The sequence below is a fragment of the Corvus cornix genome, chromosome 2 (assembly GCF_000738735.6).
Source record: "Corvus cornix cornix isolate S_Up_H32 chromosome 2, ASM73873v5, whole genome shotgun sequence".
NCBI classification, from domain to species: Eukaryota; Metazoa; Chordata; class Aves; order Passeriformes; family Corvidae; genus Corvus; species Corvus cornix.
The window spans coordinates 141,123,687-141,146,305 of record NC_046333.1 but is presented as its reverse complement, the minus strand read 5'-3'; the positions used below and the strand labels follow the sequence as shown (position 1 = coordinate 141,146,305).

General features: G+C 38.9%; 1 protein-coding gene across 1 annotated transcript in view; it reads left to right on the top strand.

Annotated features, from left to right (window-relative positions):
- Positions 1–22,619, top strand: part of ENPP2 (ectonucleotide pyrophosphatase/phosphodiesterase 2) — a 72,639-nt gene that overhangs the window by 39,990 nt on the left and 10,030 nt on the right. The window contains 12 exon segments of the mRNA XM_019289302.2: positions 932–997; positions 1,774–1,846; positions 6,647–6,799; positions 9,932–10,043; positions 11,359–11,484; positions 14,973–15,004; positions 15,803–15,930; positions 17,941–18,028; positions 18,160–18,247; positions 19,176–19,348; positions 19,637–19,685; positions 22,170–22,306. Coding sequence (XP_019144847.2) covers positions 932–997; positions 1,774–1,846; positions 6,647–6,799; positions 9,932–10,043; positions 11,359–11,484; positions 14,973–15,004; positions 15,803–15,930; positions 17,941–18,028; positions 18,160–18,247; positions 19,176–19,348; positions 19,637–19,685; positions 22,170–22,306 — 1,225 coding nt within the window.

Genomic DNA, 22,619 nt, shown 5'->3' with positions numbered 1-22,619 from the left:
GGACCACTGTTTCTCTATAAGGCATTAAAAATGAAGGTATTTCCAAATGGCTGCTGCCATCTCCATTTCTCTGCCAGAGGTTTCCAGAGAGTGCTGAATTCAGTTCATTATGGTGACTGACGGTGGTGTCTGATTCCTGCCTTGGGATTCTGCTATTGATCTAATGGAATCTGGACTGACTGTGCTATTGTATTAAAATGACTGTGCGGTCACTGACCTGCAGAGCCTTCCTAGGATGAGATATTTGGAACTTTACCAGCTGTTTCTAAGGTTAGTCATTCTCATAGCATGAACTTGGCCTCAGCAGCCAAGTGAGAATGGCAATCCCTGTACAAACAGTAAAGTAAGGATGGGTCTGCTCTGCAGAGTGAGAAGCTGTCAGGGTTGTTCAAGTCCCTGTGCTGCTGGCCTGGTGTTTCAGATGGCTCTGTTCTGGTTCACACCAGCCTAGCCCTCAGTTTGGCTATTCTTAAGGCAGTGCAAACTTTTCCAGTGTCTACAAGACTACCAGAGCAGGGTGGTTATTTAAACCTCTACTGATATGAGCAATGTAGTGGATTTTACTTGTGCCAGCTATCCAATGGCAGCATTATTGTGCATACAAAGAAGTTCACCTGGGTTCAAGCCACCAGAATGGATCTTTTATTCATTCCTATTTAGAAGAGTTAGATTTACTGCTTTGAGTTCTGACTACACTTGCAGACTTTTAATCATCTTTCTTTTGGAGCATGTAGACATTCAGGAGGTCTGATGTGATTCTGTTTGCAAATTAACAATCAGTATTGAGCAACAAAGAAAATACAGCATGCTAAAAGAAAATTATGCTATTATGATGCATTATATTCATATTAGAATCAGTTCAAAGCAAGGTTTTGTTGATACTTTTTGTATCCTATGATAACAAGGTATATTTTTGTATTTTGTGGTCCAGTGTCATCCCTCATGAACGCAGAATATTAACAATACTTCAGTGGTTAACCCTTCCAGACAATGAAAGGTAATTCACTTAATGTCATCTGCTGTTGCATAACTGCTGGTTTGTCTTCTCTTTATAAGCAGCTGCAAAAGCAAGCAAAAATTTAATGCTAAAATTTATTTTTGTCTGTTACAGGCCATTACTGATTTAAGGATTTGTTTGGGTTTTGTGTTTAATGTGAGTTATTTGGGATTTGCGGTTTTTTTGTTTAGTTGGTTTGGGCTTTTTGTTTTGTTTTCTTTTTGTTCTCATATCAGCTTTTAACCATCAGCAGTTGGATTCTTCCAAATAAATGTATGGTATGAATTTATTTCTTATCAAAAAGCATGTAGTTACTTGGATTAACTGGGATTGTTCTTATCCTGCTGAGCCTTATATGGTTTAACAACCTTACAGACAATGGCAGTTGTAGAACTGGACACTGAGCTCTAGGAAAATGTTAAGATTTTAATTATGAGTGGGTTTTGGTCCACAAGTTCCCACATGCTGCTGGCTGCAAGGCTCAGGCGAGCTGCTGTTATGATTTCCTCCTACAAGATTTAGAATGAGCATGGGTGCTACATATATATATATATATATATATATATATACACATATAGCTGCAAAACAACTAATTATACCATGGAAACAAAAGGCTGCTAAATAATTCTAGGATTCAATGACTGAGAAACAGTCCTTTTTCCATAGAGCTAAATCACATTGGAAAGCTGATTTGATTTGACTTGACCCCGCAGGCCCGTGTTTTTGTGGTGTTGTTGAAGGAAAGATAACCTGAACAAGACCTTTCTTCCTTTCAGGCCTTATGTTTATGCCTTCTACTCTGAGCAACCTGATGCTGCTGGCCACAGATATGGTCCTTTCAACTCAGAGGTTAGTACAGATTTTTTTTTTTCTACAGAAAAAGCAGATGTCTCTAATACTTTTTTTTTTTTCACCGAAAAATTGATGCTGCTCAGAAGTAACATTTTTAGCAACTTTGTTTTCACCTGTTTCTGAAGTATGCTTCTCCTCTGCCAGAGAAAACAAAATTACCTTCTAAAGGATTTATCACGTAAAACTCACTTCTGGGAGAAGGAACTGCCCTTGCCTTTCAGGAGGCTATTTTTCTGTGTGATATTATAATGCAAATGGAAAGATTTATTTGGCAAAGACAGGAGTATATTTGTGTGCAACAGCATAATTTAACTTTCCTCTAACAATTTATCCTTCTTAAAAGTAATTAAAATATAATACAGAAAATATTGAGATAAAATGCAGAGAAGAAAAAAGCTTTCTTTAAAGCTGACAGCCGGTGGTAGCAAAGTAATAATTGCAGTCTGTCAGGAAATGTAAAAGGCTGCTAGTTCCAGTTTCATATAGGCCCTACAGGGGTTCAGAAAGCTTTTCCAATACTGTTCCCTCAGGACCATACTGTTGAGTTTGGAAAAAGTTTTAAAGCACCATAAGGCATTTTAATGAAAAATTATGTGCAACATGCTGCAGTAGTTTAACCCCTTGTTCGACTTTGTGTAGCTGGCTGGGACTGATGGGTATTGTTTCCCCTGTCAGCACTGTCCAGGTGACAAGAACTTAATGCACTTGTCTGGGATTTGTGGAGGGGGGAGAAGTAAATTCTGTGCTCAAATATCCTGCTTCTAGTGGCTGGGATCTGGCATTTCCAATGGTCTCTGACATCTTGCAAAGGTCCCCTAGTTTCAGTGCAAATGAATGCATGAAGATTCCCATCACAAGACTTTAGGAGTTTTTATGTAAGATTTTCAAAGGGTAACCAAATATTTGCAGTCTTCAAAAAGTGAGGAGTTTATCAGATGCCTACCCTCTGGAAGGCAGTCAAATCTCCTTGAGGAGCCAGGTACCAGCAGTAGTTTTTTATTTGTTTGGTTTACATCTGGTGGTTGTTCTTGACTGGAGAAGAGAGCAAAGAGAAGAAGCATTAATATTTTTTTAGTATGGTTGAGTTATTTGGGCTATTTAAATAGTTTGCAGTAGTTATGAAGTTGCTGTAGGTAGCAGCCCTGTTGGAGCAGTTTGAGCCACGGTCCTAGAGCAGTGAGTGTGAAGAATTATTCCAAATCAGCGCTGAAGCACCATGTTGGATGGAGAGAAGCAGTCCTTTTTCTGGATAAACAGGGCTTAAGATCTGCCAGCACTTGCTAAATTGACAGACATGGATATGTGTCCATGTTGTCATTTGGCTCAGAACAGGAGTTGTGTCTGATTCAGCCAGGCAAGGTATTGGTAATGAGAGCTCTCTGATTTAATGATAAATTTCTCAATTTATCGTTAAAATTATAATAATTATAATTTTCTCAATTTATAATGCTTTACAGTTCCTTTTAGTGAAATGTTACAATTACTGTGTGTGCTTTATGACTGAAAACTCTAATTTTATTTATCTGGATACAACCACTTGCTTCTGAACAGAGTTGTGGAGCTTTTTCTTTCCATGGACTTAAAAGGGGAATATTAAGATGATGACATTGAAAATGTTCTTTAAATTGTGGTGTTTAACAAATCTGTTTAGCATGCAATGTGGCAATCTAATTTCAGGTTATTTGTAAGAGTCTAAAAAGTAAAGTGTAGCAAAGTGTTCATTATAAAAGCAAAGAGCCCCCAAAGGCTCTTCCTGTGTGGGGGTTCTTCTGGATGGTTATCTGAAGGTTGATCTCTAATTGCAAGGCAAAGCTTTGGCTCTTAATAAGTGTGAATTAATAGCTTATGATAGTTTTGCAAATAGATAGTTTTATGTTAAACACAAGAAGACCATGAAAACTGATTTCTAGCAAATTGAGAACAGATGAGTTAGCAGAAGAGCATGTACGGCTTCGCAGTTCAAATAGCGGACCAAAGTTTGTCAATGGAAATTGAAGTAAACGAATACAGCTGTGTAAGTACACAGATGCTGAGGCATGCTAGGGGCCTGGCTTTGGGATAGAAAAGCTAGGCAGTATTTTATATTGTTTCTCTTGACACTGCTTTCAGCATAATTTTTAGGAGCTGTGAAATTTACATCATGTGGAAGAAAGTCCTCAGAAGGATCCCAATTTGCTAATTCCTTGATACCAAGAGCATGACTTCCCTGTGAAATCATTTTTTTTCTTGTATACTGCTGGCAGCAGTATATTTGGAGTATTACTGACTATTTTTCTTCATGCAAAGGCAGATCAACCAAACAATAATGTTTGAAAACAAGCTTGCAACAACTGGGTTATATCAACAATGGGCTTCTTATTTCTTCTTTTGAAGAGTGATTCTTTCATGCTGATTTTTCTTGCTGCAGTAGTAGTTTGAGGAATTGTTTTATACCTTGAAAACCTCCAAATCTTAAAAACCTTTATTAGAATAAAGTGAATTTTTATTTGAGCTTATTATACCAAATAATGTTCTAAATTTATTTTAAATGTATAATCTTAGAGGTCTAATGGCATCCAGATGGCACTTAGATCTTCCCAGGACATGCACACCATCCTATGTGCAAAGTGTCTTAAAGCTAGAAGCAAAGGGACTTAGATACACTTATAATTTATTGGCAAATTGCCAGTGTTTTTTATATAAATGGAATTGATATTATAGCTAGTCTCCACAAGTGTAACTTTGCATATCCACTAGCATGAATTTCAGTGTAAATGAGTTGGTTGTCTAGGTTTTGGGGTTTTGTGGGGGTTTTTTGACTTGGTTTGTTTGGGGTTTTTTTTGATTTGTTTTTTTGCTTTGGGGTGGGGTATTTTGTATTTTTTTTTTTTCTTTGGAAACATTTTAGAAAGTATTTCAATGGGTTCTATTAAGTTTCCAGGAGCAGTTATGGGAGTTGTAAAATATATGCTTGCTTTTGATTTACTTCTGCCTTTTTTTTTTTTTTTTTTTTTTTTTTTTTTTTCTTTCCGTCTGTGCTTCTGCAGTTGAACTCTGGTAGGTTGGTCCGTCCGGGTCAAGAAGCAAAGCTTTGGCTGGCTAGTTACCCTTGTGATGTTACAGTTTCCTTCTGTAGGTGGGGAGGGATTAGTTTCCCTCCTCCATAACTCTGTTCTGACTCCTCTCAAGCAAGACTAAGAATTGGCTGGTTAATAAGAACTTGGCTTTTTTTTTTTCTCCGAGCTAACTTTTTTTTTTTTTTTACATAAAATATTCTAGAAATATACTACCATAAGAGCTCTAAAATATGTGGAAATCTGGCAGTGCTAAGCCATTTCTGCTGCTCCTCTAACATGCTGTCTTGAGACAGTCACTTCAGTGTTCAGACCTGGGTCTCCCGCGCTCGCGTATTTCTGGCATTGTGGAGCTCTGGCTGAGCCGACTCAGAGACAGTAAAATGAGAATCCTTCCTTTCCCTGCCGCTCCTCTCATCAGGACTGCACAAAGCTTGAAGCATTTTAAAAACAGAGAACTCTGGTGCTGCTTTATTAAAATGCCTTTCTGGAGAAAGACGAATGAGACTGGACTAGAATCTCCTTTCCAGCTGCTTGTGTTGGAAGCAATGAAACAGCATGGCAGATGGTAACATCCCCTTCCTCTCCTTCCCTGTTTATGGAGCTCTGTAACTCAACAACTGGGAGAAGCTGCCTAAGTATGTAGAACTTAAATAGCATCATAAATCTCTAACTTTTCCCCAGCACTAAGCGTGCTCCATTGCACACAGCATATTGTAGTTTATCTCCTGGTAGGTGTCACCTGTCAGGTCCTCACACGCCATCTCGAGCAGTGCCAAGAGCCTGCAACTCGTGTTAAAGGCAGTGACAGTGGGGCAGTTTAAAATTACAAGCAAGTTGATTAATGGGATAGCAGTTTATTCTAGCTAGATCTTTTTTTTTTCCTTCTATATTTTTTTTTCCTTCCATAAGCCTATCTAAGGTAATTTAGGGACAACAACATTACCCAGTGAGACGTAATACTGAAAGTGCTAGGAAGTTAAATTCTAAAAATGCCCATAAAGCTGTTAATAAGGCAGGTAGCAGCACAGATTTCTCATGCATTGCCACTAATTTGCCCTACCCAGCTGATTCGAAGGATGTGAGCTCCATGTTAACTGAGTCTCACCTTCATAGCTCTGATCTGCAGACCCCAAATAGTGGCAAATGGGGTTCTGGTGATTTCAGGGAGGTGCAGGGTCTGTCACACAATGGTGGTACCTGCTGGTGCTATGGATGAGGGTACTTGGTTGTCACTAAATCAGCCAAAAAGTTGGTGTGGGAAACCTTGCAGAAATCATTTAGACTGGACAGGCTCTAATACTCATATCTGAACCATCCTTCAAGTAAAATGGTGCATTCCCACCAGTATTCTATCCTGGACACTCATTAAGTTGTGTGCAATGAATTTTGCTGTAATTGAAATTAACTTAAATCTTGATAATATTAATGGATTAATATTTGATAACTAATACCCCCTATATAACTATGTATTTTCAAACACAGAAGCCCCACCTATCTTTCAAAACACCAACTTAATTTGCTTTTATGCTGTCTGCTCTTGTAACTGCTGTTCTGCTTTCAGTACAATTTGGTAAATTCCTCCTTAAAAAGGGGTAGATCCTAAACTGTCCAAAATCCTAAATATTTCATAAGGCCATAGCATTTATGCTTCAGGATTATCTGGCACAGGTAGCTTTACTATCTGATGTGAGCTGAGACAGGCTTTTTTTCTGAGTCCAGACATCTCTCCCTGCCAGTACAGGAGAGTAGTTATGGCTCCCCTCTTACTCCGCCTAAGAGACCTAAGAGAAAGCTTCCTCCTAAGAGGAGACAGGAAAGACCAGTTGCAGCTCCAAAGAAAAGAAGAAAAGTACATAAAGTGGATCAATATTCTACGGAAACTCGTCGGAAGAAAGTAAGTTCGAAAAATTTATGATGGAAGTGCCACTTTTTAGGCAATACACTGTCTTTATTTTTTTCAACTTCGGGAGTTCACTCCATGCTTCAGGTTGGTATTTTGCAGCCAAAACTTTTATAAATGTACTGAAGGACCCAAAGGAGAGCAGCCAAACCCAGACTAAGCCTTCTGGGAGCTGTGTTTTTCTTGTTTCAGACTGTTTGCATTAGGGAGAGTTATCTTTATAATCTCTTTATACTTTTAAATCCAGCCATCAGCTGGAGGCAATGTCAGAAAAACCTCTGGGAAGACATTACCACTGCTGCTAACCCTTCTGAACTATTACAAGTTCTGCAATATGTTGTAGCCTCTGTAACTTCCGGCTCATGGGAGCATGGTGATTATTTGAGATTTTGTATCTAGTCATCATGGTTGTGGAAAAGTCCTGAAAATACGACTCATAAAATCTAAAAGGGAAAGAACATTTCTTTTAAAAATACACATTTTAAAGTCATTTTGTAACTAGAGGGTAGGGAATTCTTATTACAGGACTTCTGAATCCTGTATTTGCAAAAGGTGATGCATAAGTCTGTTTTCACAAGGAAAACATCAAATAGAAATTGCTTTCTTAGGAAAAAGTGCAAGTGGATGAAAAGAGTATTCCTTAGTATGCTGTCATTTTCCACCTGGCACTAACAATCTACGTATTTCTCCTTTAAGCTTGAAACAAAAGCCTTTACACTCCACAGTATCCTAAAGAGGCTATAAACATTCTTCTCAGTAGATTTATTTTGTGGGGATGTTTTTTGACTTGTTGCACAATTCAACTTTAAAGAGTTATTTTGAGACACATTATTTAAGTGTAAAAAACATGGCAAACAAGGACATGCAAAAAAAAAAAATCACGTATAAAACCCCAGGAATTTTCCAGAGAACTTTTAACACAGATTTACCTGAGAGGAAAAACTAATAACTACTATGGATGATATTGCTATTACTCTCTAATTTGCCATTCTGACATGAAATAGAGTAGAAATAACATTCCTAGTGATGTGAACACAGGTTGCTCCTTTTTTTTTTTGCCTTTTTTTCTCTGAGTGAAAAGGTCATCCAAACTTATCCCTAATGAACTCTTTCTGATAAGTCAACTGTGAAAATTTGTCACCATTATTTCAGAACAAGAACCGTAGTATTACACAACAGTTGCCATCATATCTGCAAGTTCATCTTTTGATGCTGTTTGAGTGCAATGGAATGCAGTACAGGATGGATCCTACCAATTATTAAAAAAAAAAATTAAAAAGTAAGATTCTTTCTTTTTTCCTTCTAATCAGACTTCTATGGGAAGACTTGTGAGAGAATCTAGCTGGTTTTTTTGTTTCAAATCCTGCCCCCAGCACTTTCACAATGCTCCAAAACTCTTTATTGTAGCACCATCCCAGAGATCCATGTATCTTGAAAGATAAAATGTTTCTGTACAGTCTTCCAAAGTCTTGATATTAGGTGAAGAAAGGTATATACAAGAGTTTTATTTGTTTGCTAATAAATCTTTGAAAGTCACATCTGGGAAGGAGCTGTAAGAGGAGGTCAGATTGATGAAGACGGCAGATAAACAAAATTACCATCACTTGAAATCCTTGAATTATTGTTGCCCTATCTTTTTATCATCATTATTATTTTTTAAAAGAAGACTCAAGCTTGCTGACAAAAGTAAACATTAATGGAAAATCTGTCTGGATTTCCAGCATCCTTGAATAAGCTTTGGATTCTGAGTACAAGTTGTGTTTCCTTATATGATCGACATAATATAAATAGACTTTCATAAAAATGGAATTCCCGTCTGTAGAAGAAATTCTTTGCATTGGAGAGTGAAAGAATGCTAAACAGACAATTTTCTTTTTTTCCAAACTTGAATGTTTCAAAGTTTTAACTTAAGTAACTACTTAGGCTTTCCTGAATTAAAATATTTCAAAATTTCACCCTTTGTCTGAACCACTTCCATATGTTGCAGAAACTGTTCCTCCTGTTCCTCACCGTGATTCCTTCTCCTGTAAGTCCCTTCTCTGTGCATTGGGAGTTGATATTTCCTGTCCCATAACCTAGCAGACTCATTTAACATCTATCCCTTAATGACTTAGGCAGCAGGAAAATTTCTGAACCATCCCTTTCTGGGTCACACCAACACTGTGTTTACTTCAGAAAATTCTGCCAAAATCTAGTTTTTTCTCATCCAGAATTTGTTATCATTCTGTTTGCTATTGAGAGGCTTTTTACTGTGGATACTTGAACCAGCAAAATCAGACAAGTGAGGAAGAAGTTGGCATATAGTGACAACAAATATTTTCTTCTTAAAATCAAAACAAAATCTGAGTCCTCTGTCTAAAATCTTGCTTTTCCCTTCTCTGTGCCATCTGGTAAAAAATCTTTCGTTTTCTTAAGGCTGAAAACACAGTCCTGTGTCTTGGTTTTTTCTGGTTTTTTGTTTTGTTTGGTTTTTTCCCTTAATGAAAAAGAAACTTAAAGGAAGAAATCACAGTATGGTATCTGTATCCTCTGGGGCCTGCTGAAAATTTTGCCAGAACTGTCATTTGAACTGTTGGAAACTCTTGGCTTTGAAGCTGAAGAACACTCCCTCTGAGCCCCATGTGCTACTCAAGTGACGTGCATGTTGTCATCCTAGTATCATATGTCCTTTGAAGTGAATTTCATTAAGTGACTTGGCATGCGAATCCCAAGTCTAAAGCTTCATTTCATGTTCATTTTTTGACTAAACCATTCACATAAAATAGCCTGTTAAAAGTACTGCTCTCTATCTATAAGAAAGAAACTGAACCCCAAAGTCACATGTGTTTTTCTGCTATCTATACATTGTTTTACCAACTGTACACATGTTTATGGGAGGCCTAGATCATAAAGATCTTCCGCTGTCTCGTGTCAGCATCTCAGCAGGGCTTTCTCATGTTGAAGTCATGGTGTGGATATACAAAAGGAAATGGTACAATAATTGTAGGAGTAACAGCTCAGCCAAGGCTTTGCCTCTTGACCTGGATGGTTTTCCCATCAGAGTTTTGGCAAAGGACTCCCATTTGTAGAAGTAGGAACATTGCAATGACAGAATTAACTTTTTTTCCCTTCTGAATATTTATACAGATGATGGTGAATCCCCTGAGAGAGATTGACAAGACAGTAGGACAACTAATGGATGGACTGAAACAGTTGAAACTACATCGATGTGTCAATGTTATATTTGTTGGTGATCATGGTAAATTTTAAGCCATAATATTTATCAGAAGAGAAGTGCTTAAACAATGTAGCTGTACATCTAGTAGGTGACCTAAATCAAAGTTCCATTTAAGATATTTTTGTGCTGATCATTTTTCTGGTAGTTTAAGTCTCCCAAAAGAGCCAGCTGGTGTGGACTGGCCACTCAGCTCACCTGTAATTGCCATGGAGGGACACTTCTCTTTTGTAATAGTGATCTAGGTACTTACTTCTTCATTCAGAGCTTTTCAAATCTTGGCATTTCTGATATCACATCCAAGTGTAGCTCTTCTTGCATGTATGAGGGCTACAATTTGCCTAGAGTAATCTTCTTGTCAGTTTTTATGGAATGAAAAAATTAATAGCCCTGTTCTCCTGTACATGAGGAGAAAAGTAAGGTTTCAGATTGAGGCATTTCCATGGCAATCAGTGGGTCAAGTTATCCTACTAGAGAAAAGGCTGGAATATCTGTAAGACTGTACCCAGCTTAGATGGAAGAGTCATCAAAATAATGGAGGAAGGAGGTAAGAAGGTATTTCATGGTCATATGTAGTCATCTAAAAATAGAGATATTATTTGGTAGGTCTTATTCCTTCAAACATTAGAATAAACTCTGCAATAGAATAAATAATAAATATTACCAAAGATAAAAAGAAATTTTTATTAAAGAAAAACCTGAGTTTGCGTAACTTTTTTAGCGATGCCACCAAAGGTCCTTTTCTTTTTAGATCTTTGTTCCTGACAGTCTCACATGAACTGCTACATCAGCAATAAAATGGTCTATGCCTCCTTTCTGGCTGTGGGTAGAGAAGGGTAGGGGTCAGGAAGGATTTCCAGGGGTGGCAGTTTTGTGCTGAGAACCTCCTGTGGCTGGCAGTACATTCCTCCCCGCCACAAATGTCTGCAAGAGAAAATTGTTTATCTGCGGCTGCCTTAGAACAGACCACCAACAGACAATACCTTTTGTGTGCTATTCCTCTTCAAATCATTTGTTTAAAAAGAAATAATCCCCAAAGTAGTATATTAAACTAGAAACAGACTTGGATTTTTCCATGAGCTTAATTTGGAGTTGAGTCAGTGCACATATGGTACATGTGGTGACCGTTCCTACGACGCTCAGAGTGGTATTTCTCTTGTATAGGCACTCCTAGTTTGAGTCCTACCAGTGTTTTATGTTGGAATTAGATGGCTGTAAAGAACAAGATTAGTCATCCAAAAGGAAATAATACATAGGGTGTTTGGGATCTCCTTTTTTTGCTGTTGTGGAAAATGTGGTCATTTTCAGGGTGGTTTAATTTTGCATTCTCCTCCTTCAGGGATGGAAGACACGACTTGTGAAAGAACTGAATTTTTAAGCAACTATCTGACCAATGTGGATGACATAATTTTGCTGCCTGGATCTTTGGGACGAATTCGCCCTAGGTCTAGCAATAACCTGAAGTGTAAGTTAATTTAATTGTACCTCTCATATTCTGAGAACTAGACTCTATTCCTTCCTTGAAATGATGCTGTCCAAAGGGTGTAAATTTGCAGGGTGTTGGCAGGAATTTCAGAGGGAATCCCACTGAAGACCAGTTGCTTGCTCCCTTTCCAGTCTGTATTTCACAGACCCCACAGTGGTGGAACTGTCAAGGGGAGGGCTTAAATGTTCTGCGTTAAACGCCACTCTTTGATATCAAGGAGGAATGGGAACTCCAAGCCAGTTTCACATGCCAGCTCACGTGTCATCGTGAGTTTATTCCTGCACTTTTCTCCTCTGTCAACAAAAACTGTTTGGGGAATCTCAGCACTGCACAGCTTGGATATAAAAAATAGCATCTGGTATATTTTATGAGCTAATAGGAAAAAAAGTGACTTGCTAATTTTGAATTCAGTAGTTTTATCATACTTTTGGCATAGATGAGTAATGTGGGTTGCTAAACAGCAACAGACTGGAGAGGTTGAAGGATATAAGGAAGATTTAGCACATGCATTCAGGGCCAATGTTGTCAGTAAAACTTGTTGCTATTTTGAACCATGCTTTTAGAAGTTTACCCTGACTTAGTGTTTGAGATTAACTGATCTTTGACAATAGCTCTTAGGGCTCGGGCAGGAGTCCTCTGGTGAAACTAACTCTGTGATTTCAAGCATTACAGACCAGCTGCCCTCCTTTTGCCTCCAGGGCAGCATTACCGGGACAGGGCTTGCACCAGCACCCTGGCTGCTCTGGTTCAGCATACAAGGGCAAACCTGGCTTTGCTAGCAGTTTAAGTTACCATGCAAACTGTGTAAGGCATAAATAAACCATAAGTACCTGTGTTTTTTCACCATATGCTTCCAAGAGTGACAGCTTTTGATATAGGGGAAGATCAGATAGCCAAGTTTCCTCACAACACTTCAGATATGCTGCGGTTGAGGACAAATTTCATAGAAAGATCAATCTTTGAAGACTAAATACTTCCAGAATAGTTGCAGAAATCATAAAAATGTGGTAAAACTTTCTTAATACTGATTTGTGTGTGCATCTATTTTACTGTAAACTTTTTTTACCGGGATATTTCTGCTTGAGGAATATATGATGAGTGTGTAAAGATATGTTGAAAGTAGTGCACATGTTGTTCAAGCTTTGTAGACTAGCATGAGACTGAATTCCTAGACTCCAGAGTCTACTGAGAACAAATTTCAGTTCTGAGAAGTCCTTTTTTTTTTTTTTAAAGATCTTTCAATCCTTGACTTCCCAAATTGCTAAGAAAAATAAGTTTTCTTTGGAGGATGAACGGCAATATCTTTCAAAAAGATCAGCTTGTCTGTCTGACCTCTGAGTCATACCACTCGTTTTCCCACAATAACATTTTCCTCTTTTGGCTTCTGTCTGCAGCTTCCTAGTTCGAATATTTGCGATTGCTTATAAATCAACAGTTTGAACATAGAACAAAGAAGCATGTTTCTTACCTTTGGAACTGGGGTTTACCTCCTTAAATGGCAAATTACCAATGTCTTTATTCTTTACCGTTCCGTAATACTGTTTCAATACTGCAAACACACCTTTGCAATGCAAAAACCTGCAGCTTGTGTTTTGAGAGTCAGTAGAGCCTATTTCAACCTCAGCAAGATCATGTCTTAAGCAACCAAAACAATAGTATTTGAACACGAGATTTTCACGTCTGAAGATTTTCTTTTAGCCTGTTTTTCTCTCATGACTGAAAAATGCTTCCCCCACACCACAGAAGAAAATAGTTAGTGTTACTGGGTTTGGTCTTTCTATATCTTGCACGTCCCTTTAATAGCCCAAAGACAAATCCAGAATATTTTACTGTGGCTTTTCACTTACTCAGTAGTAGCCTATGAAATCGGTCAAACATTAAAAGTGACCAGAAAATGCTACATATTTATCTTGCTGCTTCTAACAGAGTGCATTGTTGCATTCAAATGTGCTTTCAAAATTTTTCAAGGAAGGTCATTGTGTTTGGAGATAATGTTTTATTTTAAAATAAAACAGCCAAAAGTCTTGAAAGTCTGTGTTTTCAGAAAATAAAATAAGTATTAAGCTAAGGCCCAGATCATAAAACAGTGAGAACACTACCTAAGCAACTACATATCACCAAGCCATCACATGGCACATGCAGGACAACCAGGGGATCTGGCCCATCCAGCATGGGTGTAGGAAAAGCAGGTCCTGCTTGTCCAGCTTGATCTCCTATGACAAGGTGATCTGCTTCTGTGGATATTGTCTACCTGGACTTTTGTAAAGACTTTGATATTGTGTCCCGTGTCCCACATCATTCTCTTGGAGAAACTGGAAGCCTGTGGCTTGGACAGGGGCACCCTTCACTGGGTAAAAACTGTCTGGATGGCCAGGCCCAGAGTGTTCCCCAGGGCTCAGTATCAGGGCCAGTTCTGTTTAATATCTTTATTGATGATCTGAATGAGAGGATCAAGGGTACCCTGAATCAATTTGCAGATAACACCAAGCCGGGCATGAGTGTTGATCTGCTGGAGGGTAGGAGAGCTCTGCAGAAGGATCTGGACAGGCTGGATCAATGGGCCAAGGCCAATGGTATGAGGTTCAACAAGGTCAGATGCTGGGTCCTGCACTTGGGTCACAACAACCCCATGTAGTGCTGCAGGCTGGGGAACAGTGGCTGGAAAGCTGCCCTTGGAAAAGGAGCTGGGGGTGCTGGTCAACAGTGACTGAACATGAGCCAGTGTGTGCCCAGGTGGCCAAGGAGGCCAGTGGTGTCCTAGCCTGTATCAGAAACAGTGTGGCCAGCAGGACCAGGGCAGGGATTGTCCCCCTGTACTTGGCACTGGTGAGGCCACACCTCAAATCTTGGGTTCATATTTGGGCCCCTTACTCAAAAAAGGACATTGAGCATGTGGGGTTTGTCCAGAGAAGGGCAATGGAGCTGGTGAAGGGTCTGCCTGGAGCACAAGTCTGATGAGGAGCAGCTGAGGGAGCTGGGGGTGTTTAGCCTGGAGGTTCAGGGGAGACCTTATCACTCTCTTCAACTCCCTGAAAGGAGGCTGTAGCCAGGTTGAGGTTGGTCTCTTCTCCCAGGTGTAATAAGTGACAGGACAAGAGGAAATGGCCTCAAGTTGCACCAGGGGAGGTTCAAATTGGATATTAGGAAAAAATTCTTCATTAAAAAGGGTGGTCAGGGACTGGAAAAGGCCACCCAGGGAAGTGGTGGAGTAACAATCCCTGGAGGTGTTTAAAAGATGGGGCACTTGTGGACATGGTTTAGTGATAGACTTGGCAGTGCTGGATTAAGGGTTGCACTTCATGATCTTAAAGGTCTTTTCCAACCCAAATGATTTGGTTTATTCTATGATATATACAAAACACTTTTAGTAAAGGTCAGGGAAGTATTAGGAAGTGTGCTTATGTAAAACTTGTGTTTTCTTCTGCAAATTTTTAATCTTCTTTTTTTTTTTTTCCTTTGCTTTACAGATGATCCTAAAGTGATTGTTGCCAACCTTACAGTAAGTATTTAGGACTGGGAGGTATCTGTCTATAATTCACTGTTCACTTCTTGATTTGTGGCATTATTCAGCTTGCTTTTCTCACTCTTTAGGCAGGAAAATCAATCAACCATTATCATAAATAAAGAATGTTAAATGGTGCCCTTCATGCACACAGATTAATGTTTGTCATGTTTTTCACTGTTTGCTGCTCTAGTAGCTTTTATAACCTTTTTGGGCAGTGCAGAGACAGAATCTCCTGGACTGTCTTTACTCCCTGAATTGAGTCTATTTATTCATTGCTTCAGAATTGGAAAGTAATCTTTTAGGGTAAACATTTTACTAGCACTTTAAAGACACTGAAAAAGTGCATTTAATAGCCTTCAACTCTAACCTTGCCTTTAATGGAAAAAAAGTGTTTAAAACAAAACAAAACCCCCCAAATTTTGTAACCAGATGGCTTTAAATATACCTGCAGATGAGGTGTATTTTTGAGCATTCAGTCATCCTCTGGAACTTAAGCTTTGGTCCAGTTAGAATTCTTCATCTGTGAGTTAAGTATATGTGATATTTTGTTTGATAGTTTCATAAAGACTGTCATGAGGATGAAACTTTCTAAATATATCTTTGAATGCCTCCCTGGGCCTTGGCTGCATGTAAATACTGGACAGAAATGACTGGACTACATATTCTAGATGTACACTTTGTTTTCCAGACATCATCAGTGCTGCCCTTAACAGCTTGATTTCTGTAGTCAAAGGTTTTATGTGCATCTTAAGCTAACTCACAGTGTGCTATTTGTAACCATTTATTTTTCAGTGTAGAAAGCCTGACCAGCACTTCAAGCCTTACTTGAAACAGCACCTGCCTAAACGTTTGCACTATGCCAACAACCGAAGAATTGAGGATGTCCATTTACTGGTGGATCGCAAATGGCATGTGGCAAGGTAACCCTTGCTTTTGCTTCCATCCCAATTTTCAGTCTTTTCTTCTGAGGAAATGGGACACTTAGGATTGCCCTGTCTGTTTGCATCTACCTCTACCCTGTGAGCACGAGGAGTTTTGAAATCTGTGTGAGGTTCAATCACATTTCGTGCATGAGGATGTGGTTTAGAACACAAAATATTTTAAAGTGTGGGAAAATCAATTGCTGGATAGAAGTTAGAAACCCAAACTGATGTGCTCAAGCAGCTTTGTGGTTTTTGACTGATTAGCTCAAATGTAGAAACTGATAAGCCTTTCTAATGAGGTGCAAGCTTACTCCAACTGACGAGCAGGGAATGTGGGAGGAAGGGGCAGGCTTATGTGGTGAGGGGATGTGAGGGAGCAAGAGTCTGAGTGGATGAAATGGACGAATGGAAAGAAAATGGAGATACTGGCGGAGTGGGTGAATGCCTGAGAACATGTGGAAGGATATGAGGGGGTGGCCATCAAAATGCTGTGCTGGCAATGTATTGTGTTTCAAAACAAATCCACAGAAAGCCAGGATGCTTTAGCTCAGGAAAAACTCTGGTTTGGGTTGCTCTTAACCATATGACTCTGAATTTTTGGATATAGAATATGGGCAGTATTTATTAGTTAGCTAAAAATTGAATGAGGAAAAACAAGTTGGCACATACATGTATAGAGTGAACAGGAGAGGAGTAGCCTTTGTTCATGGATCATGCACAGCTTTCCATTTGAGTATACTTTGACACGTGTTGTGTATTACAGTATGAGAATGGTAGGGTCTTTTTTGCATGAATCTGACTCAGTGCTTCTTGGAAGATGACACAGCTTTTGGCTCATGGTAGTCTGTTATGAGCTTTAAATTATGGTAGGGTTTTTTGCCCATATAGCTGCCAGGCAAACACACAGTGTGTTGTAAGTGGCTTTTGACATCTGTGCTTATCTTTCCATGAATTATGCAAGAATCACTCTGCTGAAGCACTGAATGAGAAACCCCATTTGCTTTCTTGCATAACTCCACTGGCTGCTGGCAGGCTGCCCTGTGGCTGGGGTTATGTATATTTCAAAGAATCACACTCTGAATTTTATGCCTATAAAAGCTTTAGTTTTAAGAATTTTACTGGAATTTGTGGGATTGCCCAGGTTGATTTACATTTAGTAATTTCTTACTAATTACATCAGTCTTTCTTTGGCTTATTTATGAATTTTCAGAGCTCTCCTTCACCACTAATTCATTCATTAGTGTAAGTGTAATTGGTAGTTACAGCCTGATTGCTGTAACTCTAGTATATAAACATAGATATAAATATAAGGCCAAAATCAAGCTTTGACTGAGCATTATTTTATTGCACATGAAGAAATTAATTTGTAGGATAATGTGGTCCTCTGGATGTCTTGCCTGCACATAGCCCTATAAAACTGTATAGAAGTACTCTGAAATAAACTGGTGATTATAATTCCTATGACACAATACTTATTTTTCCACTTATTTTGTAAAAAACCCATCTCAATAACAAGCTGATAATTATCATTCCTATGGTACAGCACTTATCATCCCAGCTATTTCTGTTCATGAAAATCTTTATTTTTTCAGCTTTGTTTCTGCCCCCCATTTTTGTTTATTGGGCTAAAGGCAAACAGGCGAAAGCACTTTATAGCATTGTATGACACTGTGGCACTGTAACATCACAAAGGTGCTTTCTGAGCAGCCTCTGTGGGCCTTTTGAGGATTGGAAGAGTATGGTCCAACACCTCCAGCCTGCAGGAGATTGTGATATGAGAAGGTCTGAGAAAATAATAGATACTAAGGTTTTTATCAATAATAGTTGTTTCTTAGAGTGGGAGTAGAGGGAGAAACCCTGGGGATGCTGTATAAGCCTGCAGTCCTACTACTGCTATTCAAGAAAGATAAATAATGCATTGTCCTGTAACCTTATCCTTCCTGCCCCCAAAGGATATTGTGAGGTCAGACACCTTTGAGGAAATTTTCTAATACTTTTTCAATTTAGGAAAGCTGTGGATGTTTACAAGAAACCAACAGGAAAATGTTTCTTTCACGGAGACCATGGCTATGACAACAAGATAAACAGCATGCAGGTACGAGCAATGTGTGGGAGGGTCATTGAAGGCAGAAGAAATTGAAAGTCTCTGAAATGTAAATATTCAGTGAAAACCCCCCACATTTTAAAGTTCTTCCTTCATGTTCTTCTTTCTATTTTTTTTTTAAGACTGTCTTTATAGGTTATGGTCCTACCTTCAAGTACAAGACCAAAGTGCCTCCTTTTGAAAACATTGAACTGTACAACGTCATGTGTGGTAAGCTGCCTGCTTGAGAAGTTGCAAAAGCAGCAACTTATTTTACCAGGGCTTCATTTAGGTACCCATGAGCTCATGCCCTGAATTCCTCCCAGTGTTTTTTTCCTAGTCCCCCTTTCCCAAGCACTTGCCAGGAGGGCTGAAGGCACATCTCAGGGGTCTCAGTTTGCTCTGGTGCTGGCCAGTAAAGGGCGTTACTATAGTTAGGATGTGTGCAGCTTGACAGAGATCAAATGGACACCTACAATGTGTGGTGTCCACATCTCAGCAGTCTAGGAAAGAGGTTTCTGTTCAGAGACTTGCTTCTGCACCTGCACATCTCATGCAGCAGCTCAGGCTGATCACTTAGTTTTCTATGGCATTTCCTGGTATGATTATGTTTCCTGAATTTGCACTGAAGCCACAAAGAAGAATCTCATGATGTATACAGATATTCATTAAGATCTTTTCTTTAGTACTGATTTTCTAGAAAAATGAAATTTTCAACGTGTAATTCACAGTAAAACTTCAAGGTGTTTCAAAGATGTGATTCACATTTTTTTTCCCAAATATGTATAACCTAAGGGGTAGTTAGCCCTTATTTATAAATCAGTGTGTTGCAGATGTTTGGTGTAAGGTCAGCACATTGAGCATAGGTTTGCACTGGAAGCTGAAGGAGTAGTTATAATAAAACTCTGTACAGTTTAAAATTTTTCCAGTGTCTTGGTGCAAATTAACATTTTGTCATGAAAGCAAAGATACTATTCATGTGGCATTTGCAATTTTATGCCTTGGACAAAAGATCAGTGTTTTCATTACATTAAAAGCTTTCATTAACATGCTGTAGGTGTAAACAATATTACTAATAAATGTCTTGGCTTGATAGAGTTGCTGCTGAATACATGTTTGGTGTCTAACCACCATTCATTTTTCCTCGGTGGTTTCATAGATCTGCTTGGATTAAAGCCTGCTCCCAATAATGGCACCCATGGAAGTTTAAATCACCTGCTGAGAGCCAATGTTTATAAACCAACTGTGCCAGATGAAGTTGCTAAACCACTGTATCCTGTAGCTCTACCTTCTGCATCAGATTTTGATATAGGATGTACATGTGATGATAAGGTAGGTGTTTAGGATCTGTGAAAGCCTCCACTACTAGCAGTAGTTTTTGGTAAAGTTGTAGCCATTTTACTTGTTTTGAGAGGATTTGATCTGTAAGAATTTCCCCAGGTCCCTCCTGTGAAGTCTTTTGCCCTCTTGGAACAATTATGGCTTTTTGTAAAAGTGAAGATAAGAAAATGATCACTGTCTTATAGTACTAGTTTTGTTGTGTTAGATGCCTAGTAAAATGAGATGTCAGAGTGCTCCAGTGGTCCTAATTTTGTTCCTTTTTTTTCTATTCTTGAGAAGAACAAGTTGGATGAACTCAACAAGCGCTTTCATGTCAAGGGAACAGAAGGTAAGAGCCTGCTGCCTCAGTTGATGAAAGCTGATTTCATTTTCTTTTGTAAATTACTTTGCGTCGTTAATACCAGAGCAGCTCCTGGTGTGGTTAAGTGTGGTAAATTGTCTTTTCGAGTAACTGCTGAAGTAGCACACAGACACACATGAGATATGTGGGATCTCGGGATGAAGCGCTGCTCATGTGACGAAGTGCACACTACCTTTTGCTGAACTGGGACTAAAGCATTGTTCAAAGTGATGTGAGTTTTAATTCTTCCACTCCATCACCTTCAGAAGTTTTAAGCTCAGATGTGAAGGTAGAGACATGAGGAAAGGAGAGGGTGCATGAGGTGTTACTCCATTCAACCACAGGCTGTAAGTGGGGGAAAAACCAGACTGTATTTGCATGCTGTGTTTTCCCATAGTTATCCAGGCTCAGGTTTCACCTAGAAAGGATGCTACAGCTGCTTTGACAATCCCTGACTAGGTCTTAATGCTTGGCTCTTAGGGTGCAGGTTATAGAGTGAAACAAGTGCTCTGCTAGTTTAGGCTGCTGAGCGCAATTCTGTTCCTCTTCAGTGTTCAAGTCAATGTTACTTCCAGGAGAAAGCATTCCCAGCTCTCCTGGACACTAGTTCCTGCTGTGTGCCAGCGCTGACTTCTGTGTGACTGCATTCTCAGCTGCATCAGGGCCGTGGTCCAGGTTAAAGCGGAGCAATAGGAGCAGAGGAGCACTACTTTTCTGAGCAGCACTACTGAGTTGAAAGGTGAACCAAAGCAGAGTTTTCCTTCTCACAGTGGTGATCAAGTTCAGCATAACAATTCACAGCATTTCCCTTACCATAACAATTGTCCAGATTAACAAATTCTGAAGCTTTGAGTTTAGACATGGATTTTTGAGGTATCTCAAATTGTATTGTTCAGATGGTTAAGGAGATTTGTTTCAATTCCCTTATGAAGGCAATACTTTATGAAGGTATTTTCAGTTTCTCTGTTGTGAACAGGCAATGCAGCCTATCCTTTAGTTTCTAAATGTGATGTAATTCCTCCTCTTTGTGAGTTAAATTGCCTTTCTGCAGCTTTCATCTTGTTAAACTGATTTTCCCAATCAATGAAGAGCTACTCCTCACTGTGACAGTTTCTGGCATCAGGAAAAAACACCGTCACTGCTGTAGTTCAAATCTCAACATCTTTATTTTGGTTTATAGTTTTCATTCTTCTTCACTGTAGTAATATAAAAATAGTATTTCGATATATTTTAATATGTGAGCATTCAAACCAATTGCACTTGCTCATTTGTCAATTCTCTGTTAAATGGCATGGTATGTCCTTATTTAAACAAGCAGTTCTGCTGCATGCAAGTTTTGTTTTACTTCAAGACAAGCTGTAGCACCTGTTTACAGATCTTCCTGCGTTTATTTAATTCCCTTCTCCCACACAGTGCACCATGTCGTTATTCACAGGCAGAAGAAAAAGATGACTTCAGCTTCTCTTGAATAAAGCAAGTTTATCATCTTTCTCCTTAGACTAGGCTTTTCCTACTTTTTTTCTTGTGCCCTATAAAAACATCCTCTGTTTGTAGTCAAGCACTAATAAAACATGCCCTTTTCTTTCAGGTTAAATGCCTATCTGGGAATTGTGTTAGGCCGCTTTCCTTGTTTCTATTTTAATTTTCTGTTTTAATTTCCAAAAGCAAGCCATGTGTGTTTGCCAAAAGGTTATCAAATTCAATGAACTCTACAGGGCAATGCAAGATTATCCAGGAAATCTATTTTTCTTCTATCTCTTTCAATGTTTTTGTCTTTTTATAAGCAAGGTTGTCAGAGTTATCTAAGGACATTTAACCATAACATATCACCAAGACAGAAGAAGGGCAGTTTTTACAGAGCTGGAGGTATCTTTTTGTAGCCAAAGTAAGGAAAAGGCTTTTTTCTTAGTTTGTTTCTTTGATTTTACTGACAAAAAATATCACATCAGTCTTCAGAACTAATCTGTATCAGCCAAGTGGGAAAAAACTACTCTTTTAGTGAGTGGCCACTTTCGCCTCCATTTTGAGAGGGACTTTACAGAAAACTTAGGAAGGAGAGAAAGTCCAGAGAAGAGTGGCAAGACTGATAGACCAGGGACGGATTTAAAGCTATGAAGAAAAGTGCTTATCACCTCATGTGTGACTGAAATGTGGACACAAAGATCATTGAAGAGTCTCCAGGGTTTGGAAAAATACCCTCTTTCCAACCTGTGACACAAACAAGCTTTCAAGTGTAGAAGGGACTTTTAATCCCAAAGGGTATTGTGAGCCTGGAATGGGGATTGCAGCCAGAACAGTTGAAGAGCTGTTTCTCTCTCTTTCAAAAGATTTCCTTAGTAATTATTTGGTGTCAATATCCCATTAATGATCACTGAAAAATCAGCATGTGACAAAAAGCCAACCCCATTTTTCTTTTTTTCATCCTTAAGATTTTTAGTAATAAATGTAAATGTAATTTCTTTTGATCTTTAGAGAAGCATCTTTTATATGGACGCCCTGCAGTACTGTACCGCACAAAATACAATATCTTGCATCATCACGACTTTGAAAGTGGCTACAGTGAAACATTCCTGATGCCTCTCTGGACATCCTACACTATTTCCAAACAGGTTAGAGCTGTCTCTACTCTTGAAATGTGCTTAAAAAATCCTGGGGAAAATTTTTTGGTATCTGTGTTCTTGAAGTCCTAAAATTTCCCTTTCCCAGGGAAATTTTCGCACCAGAAATGATGTCAAGTACCTCTGTAAACAATGCCCAGATTCTTTTATTTCCTTCATGAGAGAAGAATTTTAAGGCAGAAGGGTCATATATTTCTTCTCCTGTTTTGTTCAGTGGGGGTTTGTTTTATTATGAGTGCCTTCATTTGAATTATCTCCCATGGAGATTTCCCTGAAGAAGGGACTGTGTAGCAATGCAGGAGCA